The sequence below is a fragment of the Aulonocara stuartgranti genome (genome assembly GCF_965226115.1).
Source record: "Aulonocara stuartgranti genome assembly, chromosome: 3".
NCBI lineage: Eukaryota > Metazoa > Chordata > Actinopteri > Cichliformes > Cichlidae > Aulonocara > Aulonocara stuartgranti.
The window spans coordinates 48,776,194-48,793,377 of NC_138941.1; the positions used below are offsets into that span (position 1 = coordinate 48,776,194).

Sequence of the window (17,184 nt, forward strand, 5' to 3'; positions counted from 1 at the left end):
ATTAATGTAAAACTACAGCTTATGTGTCAACTTTTTGCTAACATTTAAAATTATATGGGATATATTTTTGGCTTGTTAAAATGTCAAAAATGGTCAAAGTTTGATTATAAACTTCATTTAAAAAGCCAGATGTCACAACAAACGGGTAGACGGGGGGAAAAGGACACCACAAACTTGTTGATAACTATAAAGTATAGCCTGCTTATTGGTGACTTATTTTCCTGATGGGACCTTACTTTATAAAGTAAACATCATATTGCATTGCATAAGAGTCAAAACTAATAACTGATGTTATAAATTCATCAAAAAAAGATTTCCTGAGCTCAAAAATAAAGATAATTTTAGAGGGATCCAAAGGGATCGCCCCCTGCTGGGAAAGGATTTGAATCACTTTTCACGTCCATTTTTTACAGGCTCTGATTTAGGTAAATGCTCAGCTTTACCTAAATCAATGGTATTTTTTAATAGTATACCAATGAAATAAGTCCACTTTAAGTATAAACTGGGTGTAAAGCAGTGAAAAATGTCCATTAACAGTGACATGAAAGCATTGCTGGCTGTCTAAATTCTGTCATTTACAGATAATGAAGCGACCAGGCTGTTCGTAGTTGCATTTTACAGATATTAGATGTTGAGCAGACCCACTGTCCTCACACACTGTCCTTACTTATGGCTGCCAGCAATGATGGATTACTGTACTGTTCTGTGTGTCAGAGAGCAGACGGTCATGGGAGTGAGCCGTGGCCCTCCGAACACTCTGACACACACGGACACACACATTCCTGCTGTGCGTGTTGTTGTGTGTCGTGTGCTGAAGGGGGCGGGGTTGGAAATCAAAGTCACGGAGGGACGAGGGCAGCAGGGTTGATCTTGTGCTCTTTTACTGCACAAACATACACACACTCGTAGGTGGAATGTGAGGGCCTGAGCAGGTTACATCACACACCAGCACATACACAGTGAGGTGGTGTTTGTCAGGCCAGGTTTCTGCAGTGCGTGAGCAGGCTGCATCCCAGCAGTCACCATATGGACGGGTACTGAAGTCAGAACACAAAGAGAGCGGCGGATGGGATAGGAGAGAAGGGGGTTGGAGCAAAGGACACAGCAATGAAGGGAGGAGGCAAAGTAGGGATTACTGTAAGCGAGGAAATAAGGAAGGAAAGAATGTAAAGGAAGCAGGCTTTTGCTTACAATGAGGAGGAAAGGCAAAGAAGGTTACACGGGATCGAGGAATGATGACACTTGGAAGTTATTTTGGACAAAAGATGGAGGCTGGAAGGATGACAGCAAAGTGGGAAATGAGAAAAGGGACAAGTCAGAAAAGACAGAGGAATATAGAATTAAAGCTGAAGTGAGGAGGGGAAAAGTGGTACTGGGAGCAGATAAGGGAGAAAGAAGGAGGAGAGGGATTGGGAGTATATAAACAGATGGATGAGTGTGAAGGAGAGATCATAGAGGGATTGACAGACGAATACAACATAGAGACTCACATGATCCACAGGGCTTCTTGCAATAAGCCTGTTTGCTCTCACTTTTTTCATGTTTTTAAAAGTAAATGGCATATAATATTCATATATGTGTAAAACCATTCACACACAGTCAGTTTAGAACCACCAATGAATCTAACCTCACACGTGTTTTTGGAGTGTGGGAGGAAACCGACGGACCCTGTGGCAACCCACGCAGACACATGGATAACATGCAAACTCCAGACAGCCTGGATTCAAACCCAGGATCTTTTTGCTGTGAGGTGTTGTTGCAAGCCCAAGGCTGCTGGGTACACTGCGGCCAGAAAAGGACGGACATCGTCAGCAGCAATACTCAGGCAGGCTGTCGGGTTTGAATAATGCTCAGTTGGTATGAAGGACCCCAAAGTGTGCCAAGAAAATATCCCTCACACTATTAAACCACCAGCAAGCTGAACTGTTGATGGAAGTCAGGATGGATCCATGCTTTAATCTCATTTACACCAAATTCTGACTCTAACATTTGAATTTTTACAGCATTTTTCCAATCCTCTGTTGTCCATTTTTGGTGAGCCTGCATCAACTGGCTCAGCAAAATTGCAGGTGTGGCACTTATTGTGGTCTTCTGATGCTGTAGCCCATCTGCTTCAACGTTCAACATGCTGCGTGCATTAACCTCCTAGGACCTGGCGTCCACATATGTGGACGTCACATTTTGGGTTATTTAGACCAAAATACTCAATTTTGATCTACAAGGGCCTGATATCCACTTACGAGGACATTATACTGCTACTGTTCTATCGAAATTTTAAACGAATATCCTCATATGTGGCTCTCATTTTTCTTAGAAACAAAAATCAGGTAAAAAAAAAATAAATCTGGTAATTCTTTGTTTTTACATTCATCAAGTCTCAATATGCCTGAATATCAAAGAGAAATAAAAAATGCATGCCATGAAAGAGTTCAGGTCTTAGGTTAAAAGATGCTCTTCTGCAAACCTTGGCTGGAACAACTGTTGCCTTCCTGTCAGCTCATTTTATTGTGACCTGACTTTAACAGAAGACTGCGGCTCACTGAGATCAACCCATCTGTCATCATCAGTCACTTAAAACTCGCCTTTTTCCTCCCACTCATGCGCATTAACAAGCTGTTTGAGAGGTAATATTATTAGCCAAGTGTCTACTGAGTGTACGCAATGGATCAACATTTCCATCAGGTGAATGTTAAACGTGTATCTAATGTAATTCTGCAAACAATAATTTGCCCCCCGCCCAGCCAATCGCCATGTGGTGCAGCAATCTTAACACGATTAATCTAATATGCTCAATGTTTTCTTACAGTTCTAATTGTCGTCATTTTGAAACATTCTGATCCCACATCTTTGCTCTTTCATGCCAGTTAATTGTTGTAATCATCACGCCCCCTCCCCTGTGGTTAATATTTCAGCCAAAAGAGCTTTCATAGTGAGTCAGTAACAAATGGTAGTGTTTAAACAGTTTAAACTACCCGTTAGATTTACACACTGTGGCCAGAAAACCCACAAATTTAGGATTAAACTCATATTAAACCTGCTTCCTTCTTCAGGATCCTGCATGTTTAACAAACAAAATGTCACAGTATTCAATTTTTCCAAGTAAAATTTAAAACACCCTGGTTTTTACTTATCTGATTGTTTTCAGTGCATATTTATTGGTGATTTTAGTGACTGTTGTATATACAGTTGTTTTTGCATAACTTGCACTTTGGAGGTTCTTCAAAATGTGCCATATAAATAAAGTTTGACTTGAATCTAACTGCTGACTTTTTCTGGTTTGACCATTTTCACTCAAAAGCACCATTTAAGGAGTCATTTTTTAACCGTCTGAGACGCTTCGAGGTACTTTTAGGACATAAAGCATTAAACAGCACATTTCCAATGTAATAAAACACAAGACCAATCTGATTGTTTTGTAAATAACAGTTTATTTGAAAACCAGGGATCAGGCTGCTTTTGGGCCAGTTTAGCTGCTGCTCTGTTTGGCGGCCAGCCTCTTGTCTCTCTCCTCGGCGATGGTCAGACGGATTCCCTTTCCTCTGGGCAGGGACACCCACGGCTTGTTGCCCTGCGATCAGACAGGAGATTAGAGCAGTTAGTGCAGGTCAGAAGATAAAATGCATCTGAACAGGAAAAATATAAAGCCGGACAAATAAATTTCAACTCAAAAAGTGAATACAGACATATTCAAGATGGCCACAGTTCCACAGATTTATTTAGAACAAACGTCTTTTTAAGTGCTCAGTGTGAGAAACACAGTCTGTAACAGTAAACAAAGATCCTCAATTGTGTTAATATTTATCTGCACGCCAACACTTCTACAAGGAGCTGTCACTGAGGTGAAGAAAAGAGCAGCTCCGAGGCCGCCACATAAATGTCACGCAGCAAAGAGACGGCCGTGCCGGCGACAGATCCGATCACACCGGCCGCCAAATAAATGTCAGGCAGCAGAGAGAAGCGTTTTATTAACCACGCACCCACCGCAGGGCCAGGTCCTCGTAATCATTAATGTGCGATTCAGTGGGACAGAGAGGAGTTCATAAAGCTTTTCACACCGCTCGGCTCCTCGCTGTGAGCCAAAATCAGCAGGAACACAAACGCAGTGTGTGTGTTTGCTTCGTGGCACTTCACTCCCTCTTGTGGACTCTGCCAGATCCAGTTTGCTTCAATGGCCCAGCTATTAAACATGATGGCTTTCAGTAGTGCGTTTCCTGGTATAAAGCACACAAATTTATGACTTTTCCAACATTTTCCTGTCCTTGATTTTGATTTCAGACAAAGACTTTTTAACGACATGCAGGAACCCGAGTTATGCACCCTGTCTGCATTTTGTTTCCTCCCGGAGGACGTAATCAAACGCAGCGCACAGTGCTCGGCGTTAATGAGTCCAATATTAAACCATCACTGCTGTTTGTTGCTGCACAGAGCCACAGTCATGTTCCCACGCTCAGTTCACTTAAGCTGAAGTTTCCAGTGTTTGGTGATGGAGCTCAGAACTTCTTAGAGGAATTGGTAGTTTATTTTCATCACTAATCAAAACCACAAATCGTCATCATTGCTCCAAAAATCACCCGACTCATGATATAAACTCAGCTTTAATTCTCCTGTCCAGAGTAACAAATGATAGAAAACATCAACGGTCACCCAGAAGACCGTCTTTAAAGACTTATTAATAGATTCTGATGGACTACTTCTATTTTAATCTGCACAAATGTCTTTACAAGTTAATCGACTCAGCAAGAAGGTGAGAGTCAGAAGTAGCAAGTTAGGGAAACAGAAAAGAGGGAAAAGTCAGTTTGTTTACATGTAGTTAGTAAAAAAACTCAAACTACACCTTTCTGAAAGCTCTACTTTTAAATCTATGAATGAAAACCTTGTTTTACTTGAGAGGGGAAAAGATTTAATTATTAGAGAACCCTCCTGGTCATTGTAAAATTAAACACTGCTGTGCTTTTACTTGACAGTCAGCTGTTGACTATGATACTGACTGATACACCGTTAGGATACTTCAAAATACTCTGCATAATAGTAGCACTTTGAGGACATTTCTTCTCACTGGACCTAAAATTTTACATCCCCCTGGTCTGGATGCTGTGTGCTGCAGACAGCGGTGGCGTATTTCTCACCTTGCCAATGACAAAGATGTTGGAGAGCCTGGTAGCAAAGCTGTTGCCTGTGCTGTCCTTGACGTGCACCACGTCGAAGGAGCCAGGGTGACGCTCCCTGTTGGTGATCACACCGATACGCCCCAAGTTAGCACCACCGGTCACCATGCACAGGTTACCTGGAAGAGGAGGAAGATCAGCGGTCAGAGATGTTCTTCATTAACAGGAAACAAGCCTGCAGGTTGTGCAGAGAGTTGAACGTACCAGTATCAAACTTGATGAAGTCTGTGATCTTGCTGCTCTCCAGGTCGATGCGGACTGTGTCGTTGACCTTGATGAGTGGGTCGGGGTAACGGATGGTGCGGGCGTCGTGGGTCACCAGGTGAGGGATACCCTTGGTGCCGATGAGGATCTTCTTCACCTTGCACAGCTTGTACTGTAAGAGGAAGAGGAGGTGTTTTAGGAAATGCGGACAAACATGTGACATTTCCTGTAAAAACGAAATCCCCAAACCTCATCATCCACGACTGACTGAAACACTGAGAATTTGGTGATAGCGCCACCAGCTCATGAACACCAACTCTGGCATAAACAGACTTGTGATTTTTTTTTAACCTTACAGTAACTGAGTGAGGTAACTATGCGTTTGATTTGTTGGTACAAAGAGAGAGAAAAAAACATAACTGACAAAAGAAACTCAAAAATTAAACAGTGTGGGTATGACAAACACAAAAGTGCAGATAAAAAGAGCACTATAGTAACAAATGACCTGCCTGTACTTTGAGGGTTGAGGATGAATTAAAGCTCTCACCTTGGCCTCCTCGGCGGTGATGCGGTGGACGGTGAAGCGTCCCTTCACGTCGTAGATCAGACGGAAGTGCTCGCCGGTCTTCTCGATGCTGATCACATCTGGGTACCCAAAAAAAGCAGGCGTCAGTTAAATGAATCCTGTGGTGTTTCCAACCAACAGCTCATCATCAAACTTTGTTAAAAAGCAGAAAACTTAGACTCTACCTTCAAACATTTAAGAGCTGATGTTTGGATGGTATTTAGCACCAAATTAAGGCCTCTGATGCCGAAGTTGGCAATTAAACACAGAATGAATGCCAGGATCAACTTCTTCAGGTATTTAAAATCCGGCATCTATTTTAGGGCACACTTGACTTTTTAAAATTTTTTATTTTCTTTATAAATCTGGCCCCTGTAATGGACTTCCACTACCAGAAGGGGGCAGTAATGCACACAAAGCGTTTGCCAGCCAGCCAAAAACAAGCCCAGAGCAGAGAGCGCCAATAAAGAAATGCTGTGAGAGTAAGATGTGAAAAGGCAAAGGTGATGACTGCTCAGTGTGGAAATGGTAAATGGCCTGTATTTGTATAGCGCTTTACTAGTCCCTAAGGACCCCAAAGCGCTTTACGCATCCAGTCATCCATTCACACACTGGTGATGGCAAGCTACATTGTAGCCACAGCCACCCTGGGGCGCACTGACAGAGGCGAGGCTGCCGGACACTGGCGCCACCAGGCCCTCTGACCACCACCAGTAGGCAACGGGTGAAGTGTCTTGCCCAAGGACACAACGACCTTGTAACAACGACCTTGGAGCCCCAAGCCGGGGCTCGAACTGGCAACCTTCTGATTACAAGGCAAACTCCCAACTCTTGAGCCCAGTTGCCCTAAGACTAAGAAAGACTAAGGTCCACTCAGATCAAAGCTAAAACTGGTCTTCAGAGCGCTGTTCGGTGATGGGGACATCCTCAGAAGAATATGCAACAGGTTTTAATGAACGTTTTTGCTTTAAATGACACAGAAGTCAAAAAGGTAACCCAACATCAACACCTAAAAACAAGCTCATTCAAACTGACCTATAAGGTACCGAGTACATATCCAATGACACAAAACACCAGAGTCATCAATATTACAGCTGCAGTGACCAAGTGTTTAGCGTGCATGTACAGTATATAAATAGGCCATGAACATCCTGCAGTGGAGGCTTCCCTTGGATTTGGAAATTAAAAAGCCACACCTCCACGTGAGGCTGTTGGCTGGTGTTGAGGTGGAGAGAGAACTGATGGCGGCGCGACTGTCACCGCTGTCCAAACGCCTGCTCCAAATTACTGGCTTGGCTGCAGTCACTGACAAGCAAAGAGACAAAGCCGGCGTTCTGAGATTTACTTCCCTGGAATAGTTACTGAAGCAGTAACTCAGGTTATTTTGGAAACTTGCTTTTCCCAGTCTCTCCACATCTCTGATAAAGCTACAGCTGTGAGTACATGCTGCTCGTTATTCCCACAGACTGATATCAACACAGTCCTGTAAGCATTTACACTGGAGGCTCAGGCACACACTTAACGTTACAAGTCTTCTTGGAGCTCAGAACTTCTTAGAGGAATTGGTTGTGTAATTTCAGCTCATTGCTGATCAAACCAACAAATTCATCACTGCTCCTTCTGCCCTAAACATCCAAAGACTATTTACAGAGCCACTCATTCTGAGAATCTGTCAGCAGCAAAGTTATCACAGTCAACTAAAACTAGATGTGAAAAAACTAAAAAAAGAACTACTTAAACTTTAAGACTGAAACTTTGAATCCTAAAAGAAAAAGCTATAGGGGAAGCTAACACTGAAGCTGATCTAAAACTAAACCAATTACAAAACACTCAACAGCCCTGGTCAGCAGGAGAGCCAATGTAACATCACACACAGTTTACAAACTGGGATCTCACATGATTTAAGAATAAATTCAAAGTGGGGAACTTTAAACACATTTTTTATATTCAGGCTTTTCTGAACGAGCAGTAAGTGTAACTGGAGATTTCAGCTCTTGAACAGGTAGTCATCTCACTATAGGCAGCATTTGATGTTTTATTGGCAAACAAATTTGACATCATTACTTTGATTTGTGGTATTCCCACCTGTGTAGCACACACTCAGGAGTGTGTTTGGTCTAAAATAACCCTCTGCTTTGGAGAATTTTTAGTTTTATAATTTTTTCTCTCCATACAAATACAGCCTTAACTTAGCCAGTAAAATTACAAAGCTGCTGCTTTTAATTTCCTCCAGGATCTAATTTAATTTCTGGAGCCGAATATTTGGTTGTCATTTTATATTTAATAAGCAGTGCATTAAAACAGCAACTACATTAACATTTCTCTCTCTCTCTCTCTCTCTCTCTCTCTCACACACAAGCCAATTCACCGGAAAAATGAGATGATTGATGATGGAGCTCATTTTTCATAATTTAATGAAGTTGGAACATTTTGAACCCTTCAGCTGATCTGAGCTGTGGAGAAGTCTCTAAAACTCACCCATGAATCCAGCAGGGTAGGTGACATCAGTGCGGACCTTGCCGTCGATCTTGATGAACCTCTGCATGCAGATCTTCTTTACCTCGTCCCCAGTCAGGGCGTACTTGAGGCGGTTCCTCAGGAAGATGATGAGGGGCAGGCACTCCCTCAGCTTGTGGGGACCGGTGGAAGGACGAGGAGCCTGAGGAGGAGAAGGAAGCAGGCGTTATGGTCTGTAAACAAGAAGCTTTTTCATGATTTCTGTGCGTGCTCCACTTCATGATCATTAGTCAAGTATTCCCCACAAATACAATCAACTTTGTAGCAGATTCACATGTCCGCTTCATGCACTTTTATTCAAAGTTCATGCACTCGTGTTTTTGACCCTGGCTGCCCAGTTCACTCTCCTTCCTTCTAAGACACCACAGTGTTGGACCGCAATACTGCTCCTCGATCTGCACAGGAGCTCCAGTATGAGCTGAAGGTCACCAGGACACAGCATTGTTCTTATGCCACTACGCCAAGCATACCACAGGCTGCAGTGCAGAAGCAGGAGTACCAGCTACAGTCCAACATCGTAGAGCAAGAGGTCAAGTCCAGCATGAAAGACTCACTGAAGACAGCTCAGCTATTAAGCAGCTAGGAAATCCCTTTGTTGTTTCAGCTCAGTAAAACGCAATATGACCAAAAAACATTTTTGGTATAATAAAGTAAAAACATGATAGTTCTGTGGACTTTTGTCACATAACACCTGCATAGAGGGCATATCCAATTACTATTATTTGATCATTCACAGCACTCACATAAATACACACATATCAATCACAAACACACTGGGTAACCTGGCAATGTTAACAGACCATCTTACATGACTCAAAATATGTAAACACCAATTCCAGCAGAACAAACATTATCGTCTACAAAAACAGATTTAAAATGACAAAAGCGATACAGTCTCTATGCCGCCATCATTTCTCACCCAGTACCAGCAGATGAAATTTTTTACTGCAGTCACAGACCCACATTTTCCACTTTAAGCAAGTGCTACACTTTCTCCATCCTTCAGAGCGTCCTGAGTGTGTACAACTGGGAGTGAATCATATGAGCATAATCTGTGTGTTATAATGAAATATTAGCCCTCGTTTGTCGATCTCATGTAACACCATTACTTGAGCTACATGGCATGGCATCACAGTCTATTTGTTCTTTTCTACCAGACAAGAAGCTGCCACGATTTAAATAATTTCAAGCTACGGTATTCAGTCTGCTGCAAGAGTGAAAGAAAAGCAAGAAGACGGCTGATGTGACAGAAAAGGACGCTAGGGATAGGGCAGGTGACTTGCTGTGGCTAACCCTAAATGGAGCATGTTAGCATTACAGTCTGTTTCACAATAATTAACATCTTAATTAAAAACGCATAACCTGTCTTTTAAGTGTTGCTGTGATGCGTGACCATCTCAAATAACGGACTAAAACACATGCAGGATTAAAGACGTACACTTCAATGTTTTTTTAAACAGGCATATTCACCCTGCTCCAATCAAACTGCCTGTGATGTTACACTAGCTTTCATCTGACAGTGTTAACCACTGCGTTAATAAACAAAATCCACGGTTTCACACTGAGATACAGAAGTGAACATCCAAGGGTCTTCAGTATGTACGTGGAAACATTACTTACAAACACTCCGGTGAGCTTGTCCAGCATCCAGTGCTTCGGCGCTGCAACGCGCTTCAGGTGCTTCTTCGGTCCTCTGGCCTGCGGAATAGGCGACAAAGCCGGTTAGCAAAATGAAATACAACCGGCCTTGATTCTCCTGAGGCACGAACAAATACAGCGAGTTTATAGCAGAACCCAAACCACGTTGGGAAGGCCGGCGAGTGTGGGCCATGTTAGCATGCGGCGCTAACTGAACCCATGCTAGCACAGACTTCGGCCCAGCCGGGACACACACCGGAAACATTTGTGGCATATTTTAGGATTTAAATTGTATCTAGATTTAAAATAAATGCATAAAAATACTGCACAGCTCGGCTTCCTGGCAGTAATACTCTTTTGTTTCCTTTTTAAGCGGGCTAACAGTGATAGCCCCTACCGAGCTAGCAAGCCGCGGCTGACAAATCCGCACAGAAGGATCAGGTCGTCTTAAAATATCAATTAAGAGCAAGAATCAACGCTTTCAGCTACAATTTAAACTTCCTCCGTTTAATAAGACGCTAGAAATTAAAGTAGGACACATAAAGGTTTCGTAGTATAAAACATAAAAGTGATGTTTAGGGATTATTTCAGAGAGGAACACTGAGGGGAAACTGCTCACCATGTTGGAGTCTGCGGGGGAAAGGACCTCCAAGCTTCCGGTAACGCGTGTTAAGCCCTGCTACGGCACAGTGCGAGGGACACACCTACTGAAAGTCGCTGCTAACGTTCTTTCTTGGCTTTTATTGCTTGTGTTGTAAACTTTTTAATATCCTATTAGTAGTACCAGTGGCTACTACACCACAGCCATCTTTAAACGCTTATTTGAGCAGCCATTTTAAAATTACATTTAACTGATCACCAGGACATAATGTCATGCCAGTTTTTGTTTTGGGCTCCTGCAAACCTACCAGTTCCTTGGGTGTCCTGCCAGTCCCTGCGCCTACACCTGCTCTCAGGAGTACACTGGCCAGGCTTAAATATCAGCCACAGTCACCAGAGCCTGCTGTGTGCCCTGCACACCCACAGTTAGAGGCATCTCCACCAGAGGCCATGGCCGTCTGGTCTTTTTCTACTAGGGGTCGTCCGCTGTCTGGTCCTATTCTGTCTCCACCAGAGGTTGCCTGCGTACAGCTGTCTTCGTACAGCTGTCTGTTCCTGCTCCAACCCCAGCCAGTGGTCTGTGCTCCGCCCGAGCCAGCACTTGCCAAGCCACATCCAGCCATGCCTTCCACACCTGGTCTGGCATCAATGGCGCCGCCCATGCCTGGTCTGGCACTGCTGGCTCCTGCTAAGTCTGCCAAAGCTGGTGTGGCACCACCTGCCACAGCTGGTCTGGTACTGTCGGTATCGCCAGCGACTGCCACGCCTAGTCTGGCACTGCCATCACCTGCCAAGCCTCCCCTGCCCAGTTGGGAAATGCCAGTATTCCAAGCCTGCCACACCTGGTCTGGCACCGCCTGCCAGGCCTGGCACGCCTACTCCAGCACCACCGGCACCTGCCACGCCTGGTCCGGCCCTGCCGGCACCTGCCAAGGCTCCCAAGGGTTTTGGTCTCTACAGTTGCCACCTGCCTGCCAAGCTGCTGGAGAAGTTTCATCACCTCCGTCAGTCCTTAGAGAGGTGCCACTGGCCACGTGGTTGGCCTCCAGAACTGCTCCTGCTTTGTTTGCTGGACTCACTGCTCCTAGTTTTTGTTTTGGACTCTGTAATCTCAAACTGACTCTGAGAAATTGCTTTATCTGTTCATAACAAACATGCTAGATTACTAAAGATCAATCTGCAGGATTATCAAACATGTAGCAGGGTAACATAATCATAATGCAGGAGCCTTACAGGAAATTTGACCATATTACCCCAGCAGTGAAGACACTTCATTGACTCCCAGTTCAACACAGAACTCTTAGAACCCCTCTGTTAGTTCATAAAGCTCCCAGTGCCCCCAGCACACCTCTGACTATAACCCAGTCAGACCTCTTAGGTCATCAGGTGCAGATCTGTGAACTGTTCACAGAAGATCTAAGTCTGCTGAAGATGCTTTCAGCAGCTGTGGGCTGTGTCTACACTAAAAAACAGATGAAACCTTTTTCATTCTCACAAGCTTAAATTAATAACCCTGTGTGTCGGCGTTAGCTTGTCTTTTACTTCTTTGTAAAGTTTTGTTTTATTGATTTTGTTGTTTCGTGATGTGCATAGTTCTTTAAAAAAAACTTTTTTTTTTCAAGTTTACGTGCTGTGAAATGTGTTATAAAAACAAAACTGACCAGTGTGATAATGATGTCAGTATCTCCAGTTTTTCAAACCTAAAACAAAGAAAACTGTATTAAACTAAGCACAGGAGTCATTATTGCTCATAGACATCAACTCAGCAGAGGCTCTTCTGGGTTATCTGGATCATTCAGGAAAAACAGAACAGATTTTTATCGTTTTATGAACAGTTTTTGCAGAATTTCACAAATAATTATCTCATTAACTCAGGAAACCAGAAAAAATACACTAATGGTTTAATGGTTTGCCAACTGTCCCAAAAAACAAAGTTTTAGAAGTCTTTAAACACCCTAACTTAAACCTATCAGTCTTCAAGCCCCCAGCTCTACATTAATAGAGTTGGGGTTATTCACAATGTGACGATGCCTGCCGTGACCAACAGGTCCAGGTCTGTGCACTGATTTCTCCCACAGAGTAATAACAGGACCATGTTTAAAACCTCCATCTCTGGGTGGTTCAGAGCACCCTAGTCAGGAAATCCCAGGTTTGCAGGCAGCTTGCAGTCTTGTTTATACTCACTGAGATAAAACTCCTCCTTGCTTAGTGTCTTCCTTTGCCAAATGCTTCCAACTAATGCAGATATGCCATCTCCCTTTGGAGGAACAGATCCCAAAGACAAACCTGGACTCCATTCACGCCCAATGCAAACACTCCCGTGTGCATATTGGCATATTTATTCTAGTGACTGACTTTCATTTCTTATGATCCTTCCTTTTATTCACAGGTGTATATTTCAGGACAGGGGTTTCCAACAGGATCTCAAACCTACATGTCAATTACAGCATTTAGAGAGATCTGCAACATGGCCTGCAGCCAGAAGGAGCGGGGATCCATCGAGTTCAGATCTTACACGGTATAGCAGACGTCTGGGGAAGTAGTAGAAGCACTTTTTTAAAGAGTGGTATCGATTTCTGTAAGATTAAACACACTGAAGGTATAAAGTAAGGACACGTGTGTTTGATTGAAATCTCTAAAGGATTAGTAAAGGATACAGTACTGCTTAACGTGGATGGAGAGTGTAATAAAGTCCTTCATTTTTTCTTTTTACATTTAAAGTTTCTTTTAAGTAGTTGAAAAATGATGAAAAAAATCAGGTAGTTTGAATTTTTGTCTGCAGCAAATGGAAATGAAAAAGTCTTAGACAGGTTTAGTATTATTTCCTTTTTGATTTAAAATGTCAGCGTATGCACTTACCATCACAGACCAGCAGGTGGAAGCACTGGACTGCAACGTTACAGTCAGGGAGACGTGTAAGTTTTTACATTAGTTTCAGTGGAGCCTCACTTTATGTCCCAGTAATCATACATAAATTAACTGTTTATAAATGACCTTCAGATTAATTTATTTGCTTAAACATACGCACCATTATTGTTGTAGATGCTGGACCTTTATTAGCAGGTGTGTTGTTCTATATACATCAGATCAAAAGTGTTTGCAGATTTCTTTATTTCCCTCCCTCAAACTTCAGAACTGTCCCAAAAATTGAAATAATTTAAAATTGTTTGCATAACCTCCTTGATATAAAATCAACTTTGTACAGCAATCAGTCAACATATATCTGGTTTTATAATTAGGAGGTAGGGATGAGCAGGAAGGAGTTAAACTAGTGCAGACCTGGCAGGAGAGCAGTGAACCTCCTAAAAAGTGTCCTTTAAACAGAGTTATCCCTTATCTCTATCGTGTCAATGATTTTTACAGTCCTTGATGTGCTGGGACATTTTTTCATGACCCTGGAGCCCAGAGGCAGCAGTCAAGCGTGTTACAGATCCTTCCTGTCACATGAAAATTGTGAGGCTGCTTGATTAGTTGTAGAGCGTTTTCAAATATCAGTGTTGCTTTAATAAGATGCCTTTTATAGAGGGTTTCTAAGCTGTAATGATGCTATTTGTTATTCTATTAATGCTAGTTTTAACAAGGGGTTGCCAGGTTTTGGAAAATCCTCCTTTGTTTTGTCGCTTTAAAATGTTTTTTGTTTGTTTTAATGATTTGGGGGAGACCTCTGACATCATCAGTTAAGTCTTCCATCAATCAACAGAAGTGTAACAAACTGCACTTCCTTTACTGGAAGTTTCAAAGCATGAGTTAGTCATAGATTTCCATTTTAAAATTCCAAACTTTACAGCATTTAAAAGCTTTTTTGGATAGTTTTTCCTCTTTATAACAGCTGTAGAGGGGTGATCTTTGGGTCACCACTTTGATTGACTGCTGTCCAGACCTACACAGCTGGAGGGTTTGGTACCTACTTCACCTGCACTAATTCTGAACCGGACCTCTTTGTTGAGCTTGTGTTATTGGTGCATTTCAGAGCATTTTCAATGGAATAACCTGCTACACACTATCCAAGAACTTTGTGCTTCAGTTTTTGTGAATGACAGTGACAGATTTTAACAGGTCAATTAGTTATCAGTAATTAGCAGATAGGTGTGTTACACCTGTAAAGTTTATGAATGCCCTTCATAACCAAGCTTGCTACCATTACCTGATAACTAATTTCTCTCTGCCGGTCTTATTTTTACCTAAGCCTCGACAGATGAATTCAGACGCAACTCTCCCAGGAATTTCCCAGGGATTTCCAGGCTTGAACCAGGGATCTTCCACTTGCTAGGTTTAGCCACTACTCGACTGTCTCATACAAATATGGTAAAGCTAGCCCTAAAGAACAAACAAACAAGCAAACAAATTTTTGGGAGGGGTGGACAATTAATTTAACCACGTTGTCCCACAATTTGAGATACATGGAAAGCTGGGACCAATGTGGAGGATCTTAACAATAAGTTTGTATAAACGTATCTACATTTAATAGCAGAACCAAATTCAGCTTATTGACGGGCCCTTCACAATAGTCCCGGTTTCTAATGTGGTCCCTTAGGAACATTTACTGCCCACCCCTGAATAATATGGCCCTATTGATCAACTGAGGAGCTCCAACAATGGCTGCAGACCCAGAAGAACCAGAACTGGGATCAAGATGGGTGATAGGAGCATGTGAGGCTGGCATGTACTGCAAAACAAACTAATCATACCCAACCAGTAGACTAAGATTCAAAACCTTCAAATGTAGCCTGGGCTGGTGTACATGTCAGTCTGGCAGCCAACAGTGATAACTTTCTGTTGGAACAATAGAAGAGAATTAAATATGCTAAGATCAGCATATGCAAAGTTTGACAGCAGTCCACTTCTATGATACTGTAAAACTACGTTAGACACAAAAAGTCACCACAACCACGACTTTTCTTAAACTTTTCCAGGCCTGCCCTGTAACTTTCTATCAGCCCTTTATCACAAAATGAATTTTAATGAAGTAAAGGGCAGAGTGATAGCATCAGCAAACTTATTAATCTTCCCCACAAAATCTTATTAGTGAAACACAGCTTCACTTCATGTTTTTCTCCCAGAACTCCACGTTTCTCCTGCAGCGGCTCTACTCCCAACATTTTGAAAAACTCTCATGGAAACAAGCTCTTAATCGCCTAAAAGCCACAAGGTGGCTGACTGAGCACTCATCTGAACTCATATTCCACTTTAGAGAGAATTTCAGGTTGTTTTGTGAGTTTTGTGAAGAATAGTTTAGTTCAAAAGGTTAATTTGCAGTAGTTGAGGATCAAGAAAAAGAGGAAATGAAAGGCTCTGTACAAATCATCTCAATCATGAACTTTTTCAAGGGAGGAGAGAGTGGACCGTGTTCACACAGCAAAAAAAACAAACAAAACAAAACAAAAAAAACCCATCCTCTCAGCTGGGATTAAACTGGACTGCAAAACAACATACATACACAGACACACACACAGGGACAGTGTGAGGCAGATGGAACAAACCCTGGACTGTCTTCGATCTAAAGAATGTTATTCTGACCCACTTAGACAAAGAGACAGAGGAAGCGGAGAATCAGTGCGTCTGTCTGCTGGATTTGGAGGCGATGAGTAGCATCTTTATTTCTCTCGCCGTGTCAGTGAAGTGATTGTTAAGAAGGAAATACCCAGAAAATCCCTTTTTGAAGAGCGAATAAGGCCTCTGTCAAATTAGTCCTTCAACAGGTTCTCATTAATAGCTGGTGCTCGTGTTTCATTAAAGAAAGTCTGGGCTCATTGACTGAAACTGAGAGCCATATTCACATCGAAAAGTGGCAATGTGCAGCATGCTTGTGCGGGAAAGGGCGAAAGGACTGGATAAGTGTGTGCGTGTGTGTGAAGGCTCAGCTGCTGATAACTAAATAAATCAACAAGGATCCGCATGTTTCTTTTTCCTCCAGCAGCTTTCATCTGGGCAGATTTCCAAACTTGCAGCTTGTTTTTGAACTCTAAAACCCTGTGCGGCCTGTATAACTGAACAAGCACCTGCTTCATGCCTGCTACTCGCCTTACCTTTGTTGTAATGCCATCCCTGCGCTTCTGTGTGTGTGATGGCTTTATTTCCAAGCTTTTCTATGCCTGCAAGGATGCAAACACAGGCAGGCAGGTGTGTTGTTTTGTGTGGTCCAGGATGAAACCCACAATGCTCAGATGACAGACACACCAGGTCGAGGGTGAAAGGCCTTTGTTCCTCCCTTCTCAACTTACCACAAAAGATATACTGTAGGTCGGAGCCTCCATCCTGACACAACACAGCAAAGCCCCTATAGGTGGGTGAGGGATGGGTGAGGAGGGTCAGGTGTCAGCTTGAAGCCTTTTGAGTCAAAAGCATGTGACCATTTGTGAACTAACCCAGTAACCACATCTGTCAGGATCACAAAGGTCCTATAGTTTAGTGATGTATGTACAGCATATCGATATTCTCTTTGCATTTGCACAAACATGTCCGTGTGAATGAATCACCTGTGATGCACATCAGGGC

General features: G+C 42.8%; 1 protein-coding gene across 1 annotated transcript; it reads right to left on the reverse strand.

Annotated features, from left to right (window-relative positions):
- Window positions 1–3,408: 3,408 nt before the first annotated feature.
- Window positions 3,409–10,773, reverse strand: rps4x (ribosomal protein S4 X-linked). Its single transcript, XM_082528155.1, has 7 exons — window positions 10,709–10,773; window positions 10,072–10,149; window positions 8,413–8,593; window positions 5,917–6,014; window positions 5,370–5,541; window positions 5,127–5,284; window positions 3,409–3,568 (listed from the first exon to the last, which is right to left on the reverse strand). Exons 1-7 carry the CDS (start codon window positions 10,709–10,711, stop codon window positions 3,467–3,469), a joined length of 792 nt encoding a protein of 263 aa, XP_082384281.1. The 5' UTR covers window positions 10,712–10,773; the 3' UTR covers window positions 3,409–3,466.
- Window positions 10,774–17,184: the final 6,411 nt, after the last annotated feature.